Below are 22,126 nucleotides of genomic sequence, written 5' to 3' on the forward strand. Positions count from 1 at the left end.
GTGCTCAGGCCCAGAGTCCAAGCCCCAGGACTGGCAAAAAAAAAGAAAACACAGGCTCAGAGAAGTTAGATAATTTGACTACTTGCCACCAGAAAATTACTACTGATGAAAGTTGAGAATTATTTCCTTCTGACTTTTCCAGCAAATGCTTTTATATTGAGCTATATTGGCTTCAATTCAATCCACCCAACTGATTGTGAGCCTACTGTGTGTTTAAGATAGACCTATAATATTGATCAATCAGGCCAAAAGGAACGTGAATCCAAGCAGAGACATTTAGAAGGAAAGTGTCTTCAACATTCTATACAGTACCCTGAAATAATTACAGCATAACTCATGGCAGTGTTAAAGGATTCTAACATATGCTGAAACTCTGTTCTGTCTCGTTTTATTCTGCATAAAATCCCCAAGAGTATATTTTCTTCAAATGAAATGGCTGAATAATTATGCAAATTTAAATAGTATAGTTTAATACTTAATAGAGACTAACTTCTATAGTAACTTGTTTTTTCCAGAACTCAGGGACACGTAGAAATAGCCTTACCATACTGTGTGATGCACTGAAATTGATTCCACGATAAGAAACAGAATTTAGAAAAAATATAGACTAACACATGTAAAATTAATTAAGTAAACAAAATAAGAGTTGCATTCTAATAATTATCCCCATATGCATTTTGAAGGTTCCAGCAAGATCACTGTTTCCTTGCAACAACTTAGCTGGATTAAAAAAAAAATTCAGCAGAAGCTATCAAAGGTTTCCTGCACCAGACTTAGAAGTTTAATAATTGTCACCAACTGACCCTGCCCTCCCCCAAATAAACAGAGAACTGCAGAGGATCGAACTGACTGGAAATTAATGACTGCAGCTCTTGATGTGATACTAATCCCTTACTATTTGCTAGGTTTCGGTGGCTGCATGAAGGATGTTACATTTGCACGGGGTGCTGTCGTTAACTTGGCATCTGTGTCCAGCAGCGCTGTCACAGTCAATCTGGATGGATGCCTATCAACTGACATCGCTCGTAACTGCAGGGGAAATAACTCCATCCTGGTTTACCAGGGGGGAGAGCAGAGTGTTTATGAGCACGGGCTCCATCCCTTTACAGGTAATGGTGGAGGTGCCCAAATTTAACGCTACCTGTCTCCAGTTAAGTCTGTAAGAGGACTCATTTAATTTTTCGATTTCTCGTTTCACTTTTAAGAATACCTTTATCGACTCGTAGCGTCCCATGAAGGAGGTTCGGGATTTAGCAATTGGAGTCGGGGGCGTACCACAGGAACAGGTAAATTCTGTTTAATCTTAAAATATATGTATGTTTCTATGTGTGTGTAAAGAGAAGACTGTGGCCATGAAACCCAAGTGCTTTTGGAATCTTGTGAACTAGGAGGTCTTGGCTTGGAAAAGATTAATGGCTAAAAGGCAGATCAGTGCTTTGTGTTTTTCAGGAGTCTTGGCTGATAATTGCTAAGATGTGATACTTTCCTCTTTAGATGTGCAGAAAGGAAATTCTGATATCTTAAGGATAGGCTCCACCTACCGCACTCTGTCCAAGATTGGAAAGAAACATGAAGAAAAGTATAGATCCTAAGAGTTTGAGATCAAAAGCACAGACCGCATTAGAGAGGGAGCACCCACTGACTCTTGCAAGGGTACTTTTGAAACTTGAACTTAGTTGGAAACAGATGCATCTGTTAACACATCATTGCAAATATTTGCTATGGTGTCAACTTGAGAATCGTATAATGACTCTCCTGAGAGAGAAATTGAAAGCCATTTAATTTTGTTGTTTGAGTTGGAAAAGAAACAACAAGGCATTAAAGTATATTAGATCTAACCTCAGACAAACTGGCTAATAACCAGGTTTTTTGTACATCTGATGGTAATGAAAATATTGTTTTCCATAATAGCATTGCTGAAAGGCATTTTATCCCAAAGAGTTTTATAAATAAGTAGCATTTTACCTGTTAGGGTCAGATACTTACAGAAAAAGATGTCTTCAAATAGTTGTCCCTTGTGTATTTGGAATGGTTACTGTTCATCCAGCAATCAACAACCTATCAAAAGATGCTTATCATCTTGATATTCTCTTATATTTATCAATACTTTCAATTTATCCCCACATATTTTTACTAAGGAATCTTCTTAATTTAAAAAGATATGGGAATACTTAGTTGGCTACTAACAATAGCTTTCTAGGCTCTCTGCCTATCAATTTTGCAAAAGAAGTTGATGCTTTTTTTCCAGAATGATTTAAATAATCATCTATTTATAGGGAAGACAGTGAGCTGTATGATTTCTTAAAAAATCTTTTTCAAGTTCAAAAACTGGGAAAAAACAACTCTGATATAAAATATTCATTTGTTACTGATGTTTTCTATCTCTATTTCATGTTCCTCAACCTTTTCAACTATAAAGCCTGCTTTGAATATGTGAGCAATTTAAATAGGTATCTAGAAAGTTTGTTATTTACAGAATGCTAGTATTCATTTTAAATGCATGCAAATAGAGCTCTGAATTTATAGTAATGATCGGACCACAAAGTTGTGTGCCATAAATTCATATTTACAGTCTGACCACAGCACCAAGCAGCTACATGCTCCCAGGGGTTAGAGAATAATTGCACTATTTAATTATTTTTGAGTCAGTTTTGCTCTGTCCCTTATGAGAAGACCATCTGTTAGTACTGTACTTTGTCCTGTACCACATTTCAGAACTAATAAAATCAACGCCTTTCTCACCATCCCTTTATCTATGACTCGATCAGGTCGGCTGTGTGTTCTCCCGACCCATAACTGGTCTCTGTGTCCTCTCTTCCTCTATCTTGACTTTGTTTCCCTGAAAGCTGCCCTTGTTGATGGGTCAGAAAAGGAAATGGGAGGAGGAAGATACCGGAGTGGGAAAGCCAGTGTAATAGTGATAGTCCACCCACAGGGCTCAGGCGCCCACAGGCAGTTAACACTGGCCCTCCATCCATCATCCTGCCACTAATTCCTTGAGCTCTTTCTTTGTGTCCCCATGCAGGCGGCTGTGATGAAGTTGCAACTGATCAACAAAGAAACAGTCAAACTATCTAATAAGTTGTGAAGGTGATGGGTTTTTGAAATGTAGGGGGATGCTGGCAGGTGAAATGTTGCAGTTTACTTCAACTATTTTGTATTATTGTTTTGAGAAAATTCTAAAGAGAATGTTACCTGAAAATTATTTTGATTTAAGAAAAAAAATTAACTGGAAAGCAACTGAATTTGGAAAGGTGGGGTCAGCTATTCACATACAAAAACCACAATGACTTTTTTTTTTCTTTTTTGGCTAATGTGTGGAAGATATAAAAGTGTCAAAGCACTGTGTATATTAACAGTCTAATTACTTGGCTTTCGAAGGGGATATAATTAAACTGCTCCAAAGTGTTCTCTGACTATTTCCACCACTGTCTTTGCGAGAGATGTTTCACTACATCAGATACCTTAACTGTTTTTGGAAAACATGGACAAGACTGAAAAGAATGTATGTCAATTGAGTTTTGATGGTTTTTGAAATATTGCTTAAACTGAATGGCTCAAGATGTGCAGTCATATTAAATCAATGCTGAAAAGTTACAACTCTAATAAATTGTATTTATGCTAATGGCTGGGTCTGATTTACTGCGGCCATTAAAAGTGAAGAATAGGGGCAATTGTCTTCTCAGAGCTGCCATTTTCTCTTTGATTCTTTCACAGCTCCACAAAGTGTGCCAACTCCCTCAAGAGTTCGAAGTATAAACGGATATAAGCTTGAAGTGACCTGGGATGAACCGGTTGTGGTGAGCGGTGTACTTGAGAAATACATCCTGAAAGCATATAGTGAGGGTGACCCTCGTTCTTCGCAGATGCCCACGGCCCAGACTGAGTTTGTCTGTACCAGTCCCCTCACAGGGACAGGTAGGCCCATTATGGAGTCAATCTGCTTCACTTTCCCTTGAGTTTTGATCAAACTGTTCTGCAAGTTTTCCCTCCCCAAATACCTTCAATACACATGTGTTTTCCATGATTAAAGACGACAGCATGAGCCAGAACATCATGGCAACATGCGTGCAATGTTCGCAGGCAATGGAAGGAGGACTTCTACTTGGAGGCTAGCCTGGGCTCCAGTGAGGCTCAAAAAGCAAAGATTAAAAAGCAAAAACAAGCATCCAGCTTTGTGGGTGAGTGTGTTCCACCCTAATCATTCTTCATGGCATACAGTACTGTGAGAAATTGATTCAATGATTTGCCAGTCAAACTGCTGGGGCTCTCATGCTGGGGCTCCCACCTGTAACCCTCCCTATTCAGGAAGCTAGCACCTGAGAAACGTGACTCAAAGTCAGCCTGCATAGGAAAGTTCATGAGACTCTTATCTCCAGTTAACCACTAAAAAGTCAAAAGTGCACCTGTGACTGTAGTGGTAAAGTGCTGCCTTTGAGCAAAAAAACAACAACAACAAAGCTGAGGGGCAACACTCAGTTCTTGAGTTCAATCCCCAGTAGAAGCAGGAGAGAGAGAGAGAGAGAGAGAGAGAGAGAGAAAGAAGAGAAAAAGCAAACAACCATCTGTCATTATTTATCTATTATCTGTCTACCTGTCTGTCTGCCTGCCTGTCTGTCTGTCTCAGATGAAAAAGAATAATTGTACAAATTGCATAGACTCTCTGTGTTCCTCAATAAACTAAGTCCTAGGGCACTGTGGCCCCTGAATATTCTGTGGATATTTTTGAGGGTTCCGTAACTATATCCATATTCAAGAAGAGCTATCTGATTTTACCATGGAAAACTTTACTCTTTGGGATTCGCCCAAGTTCAAAGCACCATTACTTATTGTAAAATTGCTGATTAAGCTAATTACCTTGGGGTGGAGGAGCATGAGAGCCCCAGCAGTTTGACTGGCAAATCATTGAATCAATTTCTCACAGTACTGTATGCCATGCACAATGATTAGTGTGGAACACACTCACCCACCCTACCACCATGGCCCACAAGCAGGGAGAGCTGTGTTCAGCCCTATGTAATGTTGAAGTACATTTAAATGCAAAGCCACATCGAAGTCCTTGTCCAAAAGAAAGAAAGATTAAATGTATCAAATTTGATTACAAAATCTCTTCTATAAATGTTATAATTCATGCCATCATCATGTGTATATGAGGATAACCTTAAATGTCATCTCTCCTCTTTCCAATGTATCTATTGCTCAATTCTCTTGTTTACTTCTGCTTTAGAAATCTTAGAATCTGGGGCTGGGAATATGGCCTAGTGGCAAGAGAGTTTGCCTCGTATACATGAAGCCCTGGGTTCGATTCCCCAGCACCACATATATAGAAAATGGCCAGAAGTGGCATTGTGGCTCAAGTGGCAGAGTGCTAGCCTTGAGCAAAAGGAAGCCAGGGACAGTGCTCAGGCCCTGAGTTCAAGGCCCAGAACTGGCAAAAATAAATAAATAGAAATCTTAGAATCTATAGTTTAAGTAGAGAGCCGTTTTTACACTGAAACATATACCACCCATTTCATTCTTCCCTCTTTTAACTTTCTAATTAAAAACGTAACCTTATGAAGTAGTCCATTTACTCTCTTCCATCTTTCAAAGGCAGCTAAGCTAATCAGGCTAGAAGCTGTTGAAAAGATTATCACTACATAGTCCTCAGTCCTCAATTTCAAATGGGCCCACAGAAATGGACAGCACCAAACCTAAAATATTTCTATAAGAAGCTGCCACTCCCACTCTGCTCCTTAAATATTTTGCATTTTTTCCTAACTATCCAAATGTTCATGTCCCTTCCTCCTCCCACTCACCGGATGGTTTTATATTTTAGAGCAAATTAGATACCAGAAATGAAAACAGAATCTGTTTTTTATTTCAGGATTCTTGTTACTTGGTTGCTTCAAAATGTACATATTAATTGCATTTTGGGGCCTGATGAAGTTGTTATTAAGAGTTAAATGAATTAATATGTGCTACAAGACTCAAAAAAAAAACAACATTTCTGGCACATGTAGGTTCTTATGACCATTTGATTTTCATGATTATCTTCTACTCAGTTATCACACTTACCTTTCTGTTATTTCAGTCTTCCTAAAAGTAAAACTTTAAAAATTACAAGACCCTATCTCTATTTCAGAGAAATTAATAATAACTTTTCTTCTTCATTATTTGTTAACCTCACTCTTTTGCACCAGAGCATGGCCTCAGAATGATTGCCAAGACCTTCACCTGAAAGCATGTTGTTACCATTTTCTGTCCCACTGTACACCTTTGGAACTAGAAACTCTATCCTGCAGTCAGCAGTCCTTGTTTGAACCAGCCTTCGCTGACTGATGCAGGAGTGAATTTGAGAAACATTGCTCGTGGTGGATCCTTTCCAGATTCAGACTCTATGTTTTCTTACTCTTAAAAGCAAACCCAAGCCAAATTTAAAATCTTATAATGTTAGCTACTCAGGAGATTCAGATCTAAGGATAATGGTTTGAAGCCAGCCTGGGTCTATAAATTTTTGATATACTTATCTCCAGTTCATCAGCCAACAGCTGAAAGTGGAGAGGTGATTCAAGTGGTAGAGCATCAACCATAAATGGCAACGTCAAATCAGAGTGAGTCCTAGAGTTCAAGCTCCAGTATTATTGGTGCGCATGCACACACACACACACATACACACACACACCCACACACACACACACATACCTGTTCATGTAAAATCCTCTCCTGTTGCTCCCTCCTCTCCACTTACGTACATTCTTCAGGTAGAATGCAGCTAGGCACACTGTCCCTACTCTTTTTACTTTATACTTGGCACTGTATGTTTCCTGAGGCACATATTCATATTCAGTGAACACTTTACAACAACATCCACACAGTCAAATGCTCACCTGTTCTTCGATGAGCCCTTTATTTCTACAGAGATGATGCTTCTGAACTGCACCTCTCACCTCAACGTTCAAATGCCTCCATCCTCTGGTGTTTGGACACATTGACACTTCTAGATGAATGCTTCTCAACTTCGGAATTTACTGTATCCATGCCTGATGCTTCTGTCTCTCTAATATCAATAAAAAGCATCTCCAGCCACCCACTGGCTTGAGCATGAGAGTTATTCTTGTCTTTCCACATTTCCTTCACACCTCACATCCCCATTGGTCCTTGGGTTATCTCGGGCAACTGTTACATTTCTCCTTCTCTTTCTTAAAGAACAGACCAATGACCACATCTCTTCTCCAGACTCCTGCAATGCATGTCTAGCCGCAGCTCTCTGTTCCTTGTGCCATGAGTCTGTGCTACAGAATAATTAATGTCTTGTGATTTGCCACAGAATCTTTCTACTTCCTGTCCTTGTACTTGCTAGGCAAACGTTTACCTCATAAATAATGTTCCCAACATTTTTTGTTTACCTATTTTTCCCTAGATAGGTCTTGCCTTTTCCTGTGACCAGCTTTGAACTGTGATAATCTAATACCTATTTATATATCTACCTACCTACCTATCTATCTATCATCTGTCTATCTATCTGTCTCTCATCTATCTATCTCATTTATCTGTACCTGCCTATCTGCCTGTCTATCATGCATGCGTAGATAGATACCCCTATCTACACATTCCATTGACCCTGAGGCAGATCTAAATTTGTATGACAGTTGTATACCACTATTCCTGACTTATTTGTTGAGATGAGGTCTCACTGTCTTTTTTTTTATTAGGCTGGCTCCAAACTGTGATCCTCATCATATCTTCCTCTCCAGTATCTGGGCTTATAAGTGTGTAGCACTGCACTTGGCTGGACTCTACATATAATTAATGTGTAGAAATACTGGGACAGAGAGCTGGAAATTGTTTTGTACCCAGCTAGAGATTGAGGTTGCCTAGGATTCTGCTTCTGGTGTTGTATTTGTCTTTGCATGGTATCCTTCTAGGTACTTCTTTTTTTTTTTTTTTTTTTTTGGCCAGTCCTGGGCCTTGGACTCAGGGCCTGAGCACTGTCCCTGGCTTCTTCCCGCTCAAGGCTAGCACTCTGCCACTTGAGCCACAGCGCCGCTTCTGGCCGTTTTCTGTATATGTGGTGCTGGGGAATCGAACCTAGGGCCTCGTGTATCCGAGGCAGGCACTCTTGCCACTAGGCTATATCCCCAGCCCACTTCTAGGTACTTCTTAAGCAATTGGTCATTTTATTGGAAGGCTTCTAAAGTGGTGAGTCACAAATATTGGTGTACTGTGAGTTGTATGGGCCCCATCCTAACTTTGTGTATGTACAGAGTAGCTGATGTAATCAATCTGGAATGTAGCATGGACATTGGTAGTTGAAAAGGATCTCAGGTAACCTTGTCCAGGCAACAGTGGGCAGTACCATGAACAGGAAAAATAAGAATTTCACATCCATGATCAAGTTTCAGTCTTATCCAAAAAATCCTGATGACATATCCCCCTTCCCAAATGAAACCTGAAATATGAGATGAGGGGAGTTAAAAGGATATTATTTCAAGTAATGCATCTATAATAACCATTAAAAAAGTAAGTAATAATAGCAAAATAAATCATAAGATGACAGAAACTGTGTGATGATTATCAGGAGGAAGTAGAAAATTCCAGTCAAATTTAAAAGAAAGCAGAAAGTCAAGAAAAGCCAATCATTAAAATACGAACATCAACCAAGAGAAAGAGAGGAATAGTAAAGCAGAATCTTTTACTGTTCCTGGATCTGGTTAGGGGCAGATTAAATGAGGTAACTCCCCACAGCAATGGAAAGTCCAAGGGTCAACAGCCTGACTCAGGAGCAAATGGGCCCCTGTGGGCCACTGGGTCTCTATTCGGTGCCCTCTCCAGGCCAGAGAGCAGAGCAAAGTGTTCTTTAGAGTACATTTCCTCAGCTGGAGCCTCAGGGTAGAAAGCCCTAGAGTGATCACTCCTGTGTATCTGTAGACTTGTTGCAAAGGACTCCAATTAACTCTATGTAGCTTTTGCTGATTTTCCCCTGCAGCCCTGTTAACATGCAAAGCTGGTGCCCAGGGAGACAGCCCAGCCATATTTTCCCCTAAACTAAGGGCTACTCAGAAAAGGACATCACAGTTTGATTGGAAATTAGGTCAAGGATGAGAGATATTCAAGAGCTCACAAGTACACAATTATTTTTCAAATATGTTTAAACCTGTCAAATTAATTATCAGAGTAATTAGTATAGCACCCAGCATAGGGCTAGGGTTCTGACTGGTAAGTGGAAAATGATTTCTCAATATTATTGTTGCATTACATTGAACTAAAATATAAGCATTTTACTCCTTCCTCAGTCAGACCACATATATATAAAAATATATATTTATAAGTACAAATGTATATATATATTTATATGTGTATGCATTTATACTTATATATGTATATTCATTATAGTTTAGCAGATGAACCAGTAATAATAGTGTTTCAGATGATACCACAAATTATACAGGAAATCTAAATTTATAGAATTTTTATTTATATAAATTTATATAGAATCTATTTTTACATAGAGAAATAATGCAATTAATAATAAAGCTTGTGCCACCAAAAGTAGTTTAGTCCTCATCTGCATAAGACTTTTTTAAAAAAAATTAAGGGAGGAGGGGGGAAATGAGGGAGGAGGTAACAAATTGTAAAAGAAATGTACCCACTGCCTTACATAGGAAACTGTAACACTCTGTACATCACTTTGACAATAAATAAGTAATTATTCAGAAAAAAATTAAGTGATTGATTTTTTTTCAGTCCTGGAGCTTGAACTCAGGGCTCTGTCCCGAGCATTTTCGCTCAAGGCTAGCATTCCACCACTTTGAACCACAGCACCACTTCCAATTTTCTGGTGGTTAATTGGAAACTTATCTCCATTCAACTAAGAAAGTCTAATGAACTTTTCTGCTCAGGCTGGCTTCGAGCTGCAATCCTCAGATCTCAGCCTCCTGAGAAGCTAAGAATACAGGTGTGAGCCACTGGTGCCCCACTAGGACATTTATCATTTATGTACAAAAAGTGCTATGGTCTGAAAACCTCTCTGATTTTTCTCTCTCTCCTGCAATGTATCATAGTGACTTAATTTTGTTGGTCATGAAACATCCCCACATTACTTAAAAACCAGCCCTGATACAAGATTTTGTGCTAGGATTTTAGAATCTGCCTGTTACCCAGTGTTTCAAGCTGGTTCTGTAATAGAAAGTCAGTGGGCCAGATAGTGAAAGGCAGACGTGTCCTGGAAGGATGGGACTGAGGGTCCTTTTCCCTTGTAAGGCTCCCATGTATCCTTGCTGTGTTCCTACCCTTGCTCCAACAGTACTCGTTTCTTCAGCCAGAAAAATGCTAGGGTATATGAAGCAATGGAGACTGTGAAATAGGACCTCACGCCTTCAAAGCAGGGCTTGAGAAACATTCCCATTGGATAGCAGGTGATAATTAGCTGAGCGTCCTAGTAGCATGCACTCTGTCTGGGAATATGCCTGAATCACACTTCTAATCTGCCATTCCTACACAAAAATGCCCAGTAAACAGCCAAGGAGCCCACTCTAAGAGAAATGAGGGTGACAGGACAGTGACAAAAACTAACCTAATAACTTACAGGATGCCCCTCAGGTTCAGAAGTAGGTGACACCAAAGCAATGTGAAGCAATGTATGAGCAATAATTGTCCTGAGAGTGCATTTAAATGTATTTAAATTACCAATAGTTGACTTACATGTGCATATGTGTATATATATTCACATATATGCATACCACATACTCCCTCTTAACTATATAATAATAATTATTATTATTACAGAAACAGTTAATCTAATGCCATGTAATTTTTCTGTTCAACTAAAACCCCTTACTAAAATGGCCCATGATTATTCTTTGTTCACTCATTTGATTTCTACATGACAGGGAAGATTCTGAAGAACAAATATTATTTTTTTAATATTTAAGTGTTGCTTGGTCTCTTGCTCAAGGTAGTCAACAGGATTTTCTTCAAAGAATGGATGCAGTGATGAATAAACAAATGAATTCTTTTTTCTGCTATAAATGCTTCTGCTTTGCTTGATAGGATGCCTATTAATTAGGCCCAGGCATGATCATGCTGAGTTAGATTGAATGTTGAACCAGTGGTCCTCACTGAAAACTCATCACAGCTACATATAGATAGATAGATAGATAGATAGATATAAATTTAGATATAAAATAATACATAGAACTCTCATGAGTTGAATATATATTTGGAACTTCATATATATATATATGAATATGAAATATATATATATATTTCCCTAAGAGGGAAACCTGTTGGTAGAGACAGTAGAATCTTATATGCAAGTCAAGCAACATATTGCAATTTAACACAACGAAGCCAACACGAACGTAATGCTGATTACACAGAACAGAAAGTATTAATTAGTTTTTTAAAAATTCTATTCTGTTCTAAGCTCGTACTAGCTCCTACCTTTGCCATATGTTTTTATAGAATGCCAAGGTACAGTCCAAGCACTCTCTGAAATATGAAATGTGTGTGTGGAGGGGCGGGGGGAAGGGATCAAAGTTTATGGGGTAAAACAAATAGAGAGGTTTATCCTTCTGGGAAGGAAATCAGTGATTTAGGGAACCAAAAATAAGTGATTGGATAGGATGAAGTTTTTCTTTCTCTGGTAACAGGCAATCAGTGCACACGTTCAGTGCTTCTAGTGCCAGGGATTCTTGCACTTTGTCATTTATCTGGATCATCCTTAGGCACCAGTGTGCTGCCTCAAAGGTCCCAAGATGGCTGCTGGAGCTTTAGCCCTCCTATACAATTGACACCCAGAAAGAGGGGGAATAATTAAAGAAACATACATTTATTCATTTTAAAGACATATTTATCAGAGCCTCCTTCACTTCTGTTACCACCCATGGTCAAAATTCAGTCAACTGGCTGCACTTATCTACAGAGAATCCTTTAAATATCCTCACTCAAAGTGCCCATTTACCCAGCTATTCAATAACAAAACAGAATAAAAGTTATTTTACTGAGGAAGATGAGTATAATGCATATGGACAGGGAAATTGGTGGTCTTTGCCACTATCAGCAAACAAAGAAGAAATTATAAAAAATCACTATTAGTGATAATACTTGTAGATGAATTTTGAAGATGTCTTTGTTCATTTTTATAGTATTTTATGCATTTATATTCCATATTTATAGTTTATTACAAACTATTTCTGGGGTGTGTGTGTGTGTGTGTGTGTGTGTGTGTGTGTGTGTGTGTGTGTGCATGTGCCAGTCCACTACTTCTGGGTTTTTGATGGTTAAGTTGGAGACAAGTTTCAGAGTTTCATGGACTTTCCTGTTCAGGTTGACCTTGAACTGTGGTCCTCAGATCTCAGCCTCCTGAATAGCAAGAATTACAGTTGTGAGTCACTGGTACTTGGCACAAACTATTTCTTTAAATGGAGATCTTGATAGAAATTGGTCTGAAGAAAGGTACCAGTACAAAATATGAGCTTATGATATAGAGAGTAAAAATAGAAATGATGTAATGTTCTTGCTTAGCTAATTCAGAAAGATTTCATTATGTTCTGTGGTGTTGATGAGTGAATAGCTCTGCAGAAATCTCTGAAATCTGTAATGTGTGTGAGCTACTTACACAGTGAATGTGTGTATACTGGGAAATAGTCTTCCTTCCTTCCTTCCTTTCTTCCTTCCTTTCTCTCTCTCATTTCCTTCCCCTTCCCTTTCCTTCTTTCTTTTCTCCCTCCTTCCCTCCTTTTCTTTGCCTCCCTCCCTCACTGCCTCCCTCTGTTTTTCTTTCTTTCCTTCCTTCTTTCTCTCTCCTTCTTTCTTCTCTTTCTTTCTTTCCATCCTTCCTTTCTTACTTTTCTTTCACCCAGCCTTCCACCTCCCTCTCTCTCCCTTCCTCTCTCCCTCTCCCTCTCCCATGCCCTCCTGCCCTCCCTTGTTCCTCTTTCCTTCTTACCACCTCTCTAATTCTCTCAGTGCCTGGGTCACTGTTCTTGAGCTTCTTTTGCACAAGGCTAATGCTCCACCACTTGAGACACGGCTATTTTGGTAGTTCATTTGAGATATGTGTATCACAGATTTTTCCTGTCTGGGCTGCTTTGTACCAGGTCCCTCAAATATCAGCCTCCCTAGTAGCTTGTATTACAAGCATGACTCAGTTGTATCTGTTCTTCTTTCTCTTAAATTACTCATTTTATGAAGTAGCAACTTGCAGTATAGGATTTCAATTTCTATTTGGTAACATTGTGGGCATGGCTAAAATAAAGGTTAATGTATATATTCTATGAGTAGTTTGATTTGCCATATGCTATTATATCCAACACAAATATATATATATGTGTATATGATATCTCTAGATATATGATATATACATATGTCTATATGGCATAGATATATGTAATGATATTTGATAACAAAATTTTTTCTTGTATTTTTATATTTGTATTATATGTTTATATAGTAATAAAATCCCAATATTGCTATATTGTACTCCATAGTACCCAAACACATTTAATGATTGTTCATATTTTTATAAGGAAATATTTCAGGCAGGTACACTTTTTGGTTTTAGAGGACAAGCATGCTACAATGGTTTTGCAGACAGTAGTTGTTAGTAATAAAACTGAACCTGTGAACATACTATTAGGTATGTTTTAGATGAAATACCAGTTATAAAATGTGTGCAGTTATTGAGTGTGTGTGTGTGTGTGTGTGTGTGTGTGTGTGTGTATGTGTACTGGTGTTTGAACTCAGGGTCTTTTATTCTTTGCTTAACATTTTTGCTCAAGGCTTGTGCTCTACCACTTGAGTCATGTCTCCATTTCTGGTTTTTGCTGGTTAATTGGAAAGGAGAGTTTCAAGAATTTTCCTGCTTGGGTTGACTTTGACTGGGATCTTCCGATCTCAGCCACTTAAGTAGCTAGGATTGTAGACATGAGGTACCAGCATCCGGCTTATGTAGTTAATTTTAATGACACTTCTTTTTCTTCTCATAGAGCTAGGTATTTAGGTTAGGTAGGAAGAACGAAGGTCTTAGAGTCATTCATGGACTATGTCCTTGGCTGTAGTACTCTCTCATTTTGCAGTTTCAGTGGGAGCAACTTTTGATGCTCTGGACAACAAAAGACCCTGTATACTGTGGGGTGATGCTGTGGAATGAGGGGTGTAGGACACTATTCTTAGGACATGACTTTCATTTCTTTCTTCTCCTCCTATCTTACCTTCTTGCTTAGTCAGGTTCAGTATTTGCTAGAAAAAAAAATCCCAAAACCTCAGAGATATACTTGTATGTAAGATAAAGAGTTAACACAAGCATGTGACTGCAACCTTTCTTAGAAAAAAAATGGCAGAGAGACTGTAGTTCCCACCACAAAGACATTGATTAAAAATTTGAGGTTAGATCTAAGCCTGCTGAGAGACTCTCAACTGGATAATGCTCTTAAGTCAATAAAAATCACTCTTTAAACCATTCTCTAAGTCTGGGATTAGGCCTTATATTTTATAAAGGAAATAAAAGAATAAACTTTTTTCCTATTTGTAAACATCAGAATCTGCATAGTTTTTTATCCAAGGCACATAGTTCTCTACATTCCCCACTAGAAGTTTTAAACAAGGTCAAAAGAGCCCACTGGAAGGAAAAGAAAAACTTAGACATGTAAGAAATATAAGAAAAAAGCATGCCTCGTGTCTGTAATCTTAGTTATGCAAGAGGCTGACATCTATAGGATCATGATTCAAAACCAGCTTGGGCACAAAATCCTGTGATACTCTTAACCCCTGCTGATGAGCAAAAAGCCAGACTGGATGCATTGCCCAAGTGATAGGGTGCTAGCCCCAAAGCAAAGAAGTCAAACAAGACTGTAAGGATTTGAGTTCAAGCTCCTAGTACCCACCCCACCCCCGCCACTTAAAAACTAGACTTACACATCCAAAGGATAATCTCAGGTTTACAATACATATGATTACTGTTCCATCCTCAGGGTAAAATGAAAATTGACTATTACTTTATTATTAGAAAATCTTATTTTTACTTAAGAGATTACTGGAAAACAGTGCAGCAAGGAGCCCCTCATCTTTTCTCTGCATCTTAGGTATGTTTCTCGATCTCAACTCTTAGCCCATTAAATTTCCATCCAGATTTAACAAAAGTCATTATTCAGTTTCATGGGGTCAGTGTGTCAAAATGTCTGTGTTAGAAGTTTAATTTATTTTCTGAGGTTCCTTTAAGTGGGCGGAAGGGATTGATTTACTCTTTAAGCCATCCACAGGGCTGGTGGGGGAATGTCTACTTAAAAATTACAATTTATCACTACTGCAGCAGAATACTGGCTGGAAACGACACGACACCTAGTCCTCTCCTCTCCTTCTGCAGGCCCATTGTCTCCCGGGAGGAGGATTCTCCACCGTGTCTGCAGGTCCTGAAGCCACTCAGCCTGTTTGGTGTCCCTCACCAGATGGCCTTCTTAATAAGTGCCTTGCTCTGGCCCACCCTCACTTTTCTTGATCCAAATGTGAAATGCCAGCAAATAAATAAGAGCATCACACTCTCATCACACTCTGATGAGTTCTCATGAGATGGAGGAAAACCCTGGAGAGAGAATGCTAGAAACAGCCTTTCTGTTTGCTGTGACTGCTTCTAATTAGTAGTTGGAAGTGGTTAGAAGAAAGCTCTTAGATGCACAGGAAAGAGAGAGACAGATGGAGACAGAGATCTAGGAGAGAGACAGAGAGAAAGAGACAGAGACCAAGAGACATGGAGAGAGCAAGAGAGAGGGAATGAGAGAAACAGAGGAGAGAAGTAGGTAAGAGAAGCGGAGACAGAGAGAGGGACAGGGAGGGGGGAAAAAGAGACAGAGATGGAGATTAAATTCTCCATATTATTCAGAATTCCTTCATAAACACGAAAATACCCTTGGATTCTTGGCATCCACTTGAAATATCATGTGTGATCTTTGTAAGAGGCCCACTGACTTTAGACTTGAAGTAGACAATTGCCATGTGCAGATTTCACCGGCAGACTAAAAGTGCAATGGAAATGAGTGGGTAATGAGAGCAGAACAGCCAGTGCTTTAATTGAATTAAAAGCTGGGTGACATCAATGCAGACACCTGTCCAATTACAGACAGGCCAAGGTGTTTACCATTGCTGTACAAGCGCTTCGAAGATGACAGAAATCTTTCCGCCCACAGATTAACATAATGAAAGAGAACAGATTACAGTGGATGCCAGCCAAACACCTAGGCTGGCAGCTGGGGGGTGGGGGGAGGAAGGAGGAGTCTGTGAGGGATGCAAATGGAAATGGAGGCCTTTCCTCTCAGTATGTCTGGCTCTTAAGAAACAAACAAAAAGATGCCATTCTTTTGCTTTGTGTTTCCGGCTCAGTCTTCAAGCGTAAAGCATTCATCCTTGTCTGCATTTAGTCACTGGAGTTAATCGTGAAATTGCGCCATCAAGCCAGACCTTGCTGTCACTCCCCAGGTTCCCAGCACGAAGTCCTATTAGAGGCTCGAAAACTTGCATAGCTGAGTGTCAGACCCACAAAGATTTTTCTCTTGGGCCTTTGGGCTACTTCTAGTTATTGATATTTCTCACAAGCTCTTTTGAAAGTTGAGATTAGTGCAGGGGAAGCACACATTAGAGATACTAATCTACCAATCCAGAGATACAATGCCTTTGACTTTGTTCACTTCCTGAGAGTCGGGATGAAATGAGGCCCTCTCTTAGGGAGGGATGCAGAATGAATGTGGCTAAAACTCCCTTGGTGTGACACGTCAGGATTTCTCAATGTTAAGCATTAATGCCAAATGCATTATCGCTTAGCAGTAAGAGCTATGGACCTGCTGGTGCCAGTGACTTTAGTCCACATACCCATGTGCGTGTGTTTCATGGGATACTAACACTTTTAAGACATCAATAATGCTTACTTTATGCTTATTGAATGTTCTGCCAGCTTGCCTTCTTCCATTATCAGCAAAGACTGGCAGGTTTTCTGACATGATTGGGGCCATTTTCTGATTTCACAGACTTTTGTGTCAGAAAGGGAATTTGAGAGGTCATCTTGCCAGCCTAGCAACACAGATGTCCTCAAATTAAAGACAAAGATTTCTCTGTCCTGTGTCTCCAACACAAGGACTATCATAGCCAAGACAGTCTCAAAGTGATTTTAGGATCCATGTAAATAAATACTGTATCATATTTTCTTTCTTTTTTTTTTTTTTTTTTTTTTTGGCCAGTCCTAGGGCCTGGACTCAGTGCCTGAGCACTGTCCCTGGCTTCTTTTTGCTCAAGGCTAGCACTCTGCCACTTGAGCCACAGTGCCACTTCTGGCCATTTTCTGTATATGTGGTGCTGGGGAATTGAACCCAGGGCCTCATGTATAAGAGGCAAGCACTCTTGCCACTAGGCCATATCCCCAGCCCTGTATCATATTTTCTTATTGGTTTTTCTTTGGATAGTTTTATGTCTAGATTCTTTTGCAGATGTCCTACTATATATTTCTCAGTCTTCTTTTAAATATAATACTGAAACAGACTCTCTGTATCCTTTTATAAATATGTCTTTGTCTTCACTTATTATGTTTTTGGTAGTTACTAGGGTTTGAACTCAGCACCTCATACTTGCTAGACAAGGTCTCTACCATTTGAACCATGCCTCCAGTTCTTTTTGATTTAATTTCCTTTTTTAGATAGGAGTTCATACTTTTCCCTGGGCTGGCCTCAGTCCATAGAACTTCTATTTCTACCTCTGGGACTACAGGTAGGCATTGTCCCCAGACTTTAAATCTGTCTTTAAAAATTGCTCATTGTAGACTATGAAATCTTATGAATACTACCATTTCTGCATCTTTTATCAATCTGTTATCATTGTGATACAACTAGCTCAACATTTTATTTGAAAGCTTTGTTAAAAGTCAGTTGTCTTGGCTGATAATCCAATAATATAAACGTAACTATTCAGAAACCTGAGACCTGGAGGGTTGGGTTGAAATTCACCTGAGCAGAAAAGTCTGTGAGGTCCCATCTCCAATTAACCAGCAAAAATTGGAGCTGGAGTTGTGGTAGAGTTGGTGTAGAGTGCCAAACTTGAACAAACAAGCTAAGTGTGAGCACGAGGCCCTGAACACACACACACACACACACACACACACACACACACACACACACACACACGTTTTCTTCTACAGCACAATTCTTAGAAGCAGACAGAAGGAAAATATATTTGTTGATGATGACCTATCCCAGCAGTACCATATGTTTTCTAGCAGAGTCTATATACTAAGTATAACTTTGGCATCTCATGCACCACTCTTAGGATAATCACTCAAAAGATTTCAAAGGACAGAGTGAACCAAGTCTACTTCACTTAGTCATAGAGAGAATATGATTTTTCTCTCTAGTCTGGGGAATTCTTTATATAGAAAACCAAAAGCAATCAACTATATGTTCAAAGATTAATTCAGCTTTTTGTGTGTTTTGTTTTGTTGCTTGTTTGTTGTCAGTTGGTAGGGGGACTTGAACTCAGGGCCTAGGCACTGTCCCTGAGCTTTTGTGCCCATGGTTAGCACTTTACCACTTTGAGCTACAGCTCCACTTCCAGTTTTCTAGGTTAATTAGAAATAAGAGTCTCATGGACTTTCCTGCCTGCACTGGCATTGAACCACTCTCCTCAGTCTCAGATTCCTGTGTAGCTAGGGTTACAGGCCTGAGCCAGCAGCATCCTGCCAGATTAACTCACTTTTATGAAGACCTCTTGGATGTCTCCCCTGATCCACAATTACAACCAGACAAGAAGAGGGAACACTAGCCCGTATTTAGTGAAATATTGAAATTGTTTGCCAAACTTTGTCTCTGAAACCCAACATGACAGGCAAGTCTCCCCCTGGAAATAGAAAAGCAATGCCACTCCACCTCAGACAGTGTGGCACTTTGTTTTGCGACTTGTGATTTATAAACTATTCTAACCTTCCACTGGGAATCCAGACTTGGCAAGAACCAGAGCATCAGCCTTCTTCTCCCTTATTTTTTTTTCTTGTTCTCCATCTTGCAGCCCTCATTTCTCAGTGTTATTATTGTTTCACCTGCCTTGAAATGGGAAATGTAAGCACATTGATAAATGACCTCAAAGGTGATCTCATTTCTTTCCAGCAGTTCTCTTTAAGAATCACAAATTTTCCTTTCTATGGAATGGATCCCAGTTTGCTAAACTTTTCAATCAAAGCTAGAGAAGGCGATTTTGCTGAGGAGGGATGTCTCAGTGATGAACTTTTTGAAAAATTGTCTTTAAATATTGACCTTTGACCATCTTGACTGGGAAGTCTAGATTTTAGAAATACCCCTATCTAAATAAAGAGTCTGAGGTCCTTAAAGAAAGGGGAAGGATGAGCAAAGGCATGTCACACTACACACATATATTTAAAAAAATCCTCAAGTAAAAGCAAGATTGGCTAAGTAAAATATTAGAGCTGGTTTAGTGAGCATAAACTCAGTATGTGGTTGACATGATTCTTCTTAGTCTACATTAGTACATTTCCATATAAGCTGATAGAACAGTTGTAATTCCAACATTTTCTTTCAGTTAGGATTTGGGAAGAAATAATATCTCAGGATGAAATATTTCCTAAGTCCTGACTATAAAACCTTCAAATTAAGCACAACAACTGCTATGTTTGTCAATGATAATATTAGCCAAATAAATGACAAATCTTTCTGCTTAGGATTTTAGATCGCCAATCTACATACAGCTTTTGTTTCTCTTTGGAGAGCCATTGGTAGGGGGCATCACTATCTTTGTATGCTATGTATATTAAGTGATGGAAAAAAGAAATTAATGTCATATCTCATGACATGTTTTCCTTGCCTACGTTGGCACTGAAAGTCTCATTCTCTGGAGGCTGATTCATTTCTTGTTACTTTGGCATGATGCTAATTCAGTCATGCGAGCTGTCCTACTTAGAGTTTTGTAGTTGATTCCAACTTGCTAACAGGAAAGATGTGACAATACCAACGATTTTTTTCAGGATAAAATGGTTAGAAAATCTTTATGATAATACCTCAGATTTGAGCTTCTAACCTGGGCATTAGGAAATAAAGAGAAATAAGCCAAGCACTGGTGGCTCATACCTATAATATTAGCTACTCAACAGGCTGGGATCCGAGATTTGAGGATCGTGGTTTGAAGCCAGCAAGGTAAGGAAAATCCATGAGATGCTTATCGCTAATAAATCAGACAGAAAAAGTTAGAAAATGGTACAGTGGCTCAAGTGGTAGAGTGTTATCCTTGAGGAAGAGAAGCTCAGAGATAGCACCCAGGCCCTGAGTTAAAGCCCCAGAACCAGAAGTAGAAAAGGTGACATTAATCAAAATTTGTTGTATTCATAAACTGCTTTGTTAAATGGCAAGTCCTTTGTACAACTACTTAGATATAAAAAATTAAATAAAGAATGGTACTTGGAGCAGGAGGAGAGTTGACAAAAGTGGAGTAAGGACAAAAACTCTAGCTCATTGTTAGAGGAATTGCCTAGCATGCTCAGGTTATTGCATTCCATCCCAGCTCTGCAAAAAGAAAGCAATAAGCCATTTATGAGATAGTTTGGGATGTTGTGAACAGATTAGGGCATGTTGAGTATGAAATGCCAGTGGAATGCCCAAAGAGTGATACACATAGTCTTCCATTAAAAACGCAGAACAGGAACTACAGGAATATGGAAAAACATCAAGCTATCCAGGTGATCACTATGATGAGCAATAATAAACAAACAACATGGAAGTATGTGTGGAGGGGGAACTTGGTCAGAACTCAATGTTGTAAGGCACAACTACTTAAAAGACTAAGGACAAGTATCATGATTCAGTGAAGGAAAGAAAGGAGACCTCAGAGGTTCAGGAGAAAAACTCAGAAAGGTTTGATGGCACTGGAGGAAACTGGGGGATGCTGAGCATAAGAACTACAGGAGGATAAGAACTGAGGAAGAGCTACTTGATTCAAAATTTGAAACAACTAGGAATCCTTAGATCTGTGTTGGCCAAAGCTTAGTTGCAATTGTAGCATGATTTGGCCAGTTCTGCACTGGAGCCCTGTTCTTCCATAGTTCTGTGCTGGGAATTCTATATTCCTAACCTCTTCAACCTTAATAGAAAACCTACAGAGGCACCTACTGTATGATCGCTTCTTGTAGATGGCTCCTCAGACGATTCTTTCAAGATAGAGCCTGTTGGTTGAACAGTGGTGACTCATGCTTGTAATCTTGGCTATTCAGGAAGCTGAGAATTGACAATAGTTCAAAGCCAGCCCTGGAAGAAAACTTCCTGAGACTCTTATCTTCAATTACGCACCAAAAAGCCAGATGTGGAGTTGTGGCTGTCTTGTTTTAAGAAGAGGATACTCATGCATAATGATGTGGGCCACTTTGCCCTTGCCTTGCAAAGTTGCCTATCAGCAGCCTATTTTGCATTCTATCCTGATAGCTGTGTTCTCCACTGCTACATGTGAAGATGAGGAGGGGTTTGCTTGTTTTTAAGTGAAGTAATATCCTAAAAAGAAGTGAACTCAGAATGGGGGCCGTGGCCTGGACTCTTCAAGAGGAAATGGAAGCCACCGTGGCAGGAGTGAGGAGAGCAGAAGGTTTTTAACACAAGGGGGTTCTGAAATGAGAGCCAGTGGAACTTGGCAGGAAATGGCCACATGTGTATGCAGATTAGTTCATTGGCTTGAATGTCTTTGGCCCTGAGCTGAGATAATGGTGCCAAGTGGAGAGGGATTTTCATGTAGAAGCATGGCAGAGGGGGTTTCTAGGTGAGGTAAAAGTGAGGGGAGCTATTGGAATGAAGGTTTGAAGTTAGCAGTAAGGATTGAGCAATCTAAGCCATGTGTTCCCTGCTTCATTTTGGCTCTTGGTTCTTTTAAGATTTTTGTTGTTTTTTTAATTAATTTTCTTTTGTGGATGGGGAGCACTTAATTACAGATATTAAAATTGGTGTTAGAATGAAGCAAACTTTCACTAATATTGACACTCTAAAGCAATAGTATATCCACTAGGCTGTTGAAGGCTTATTCGATAGAGAGATGCACAAAGTAAGACTATGACTTTTACAATATTTTAAGGCATTTTATTAGCATAGATTAGTTACATAACAGGGTTCAGAAGAATACATAT

General features: G+C 39.3%; 1 protein-coding gene across 1 annotated transcript in view; it reads left to right on the forward strand.

The window, feature by feature from the left end:
* Ush2a (usherin) overlaps positions 1–22,126 on the forward strand; it is a 618,626-nt gene that overhangs the window by 248,752 nt on the left and 347,748 nt on the right. The window contains exons 27-29 of the mRNA XM_048356772.1: positions 906–1,109; positions 1,206–1,286; positions 3,718–3,918. Of these exons, the coding sequence (XP_048212729.1) occupies positions 906–1,109; positions 1,206–1,286; positions 3,718–3,918 (486 nt within the window). The remainder of the gene's footprint in view (positions 1–905; positions 1,110–1,205; positions 1,287–3,717; positions 3,919–22,126) is intronic.

This window comes from Perognathus longimembris, chromosome 11 (assembly GCF_023159225.1).
Source record: "Perognathus longimembris pacificus isolate PPM17 chromosome 11, ASM2315922v1, whole genome shotgun sequence".
Classification (NCBI taxonomy): domain Eukaryota; kingdom Metazoa; phylum Chordata; class Mammalia; order Rodentia; family Heteromyidae; genus Perognathus; species Perognathus longimembris.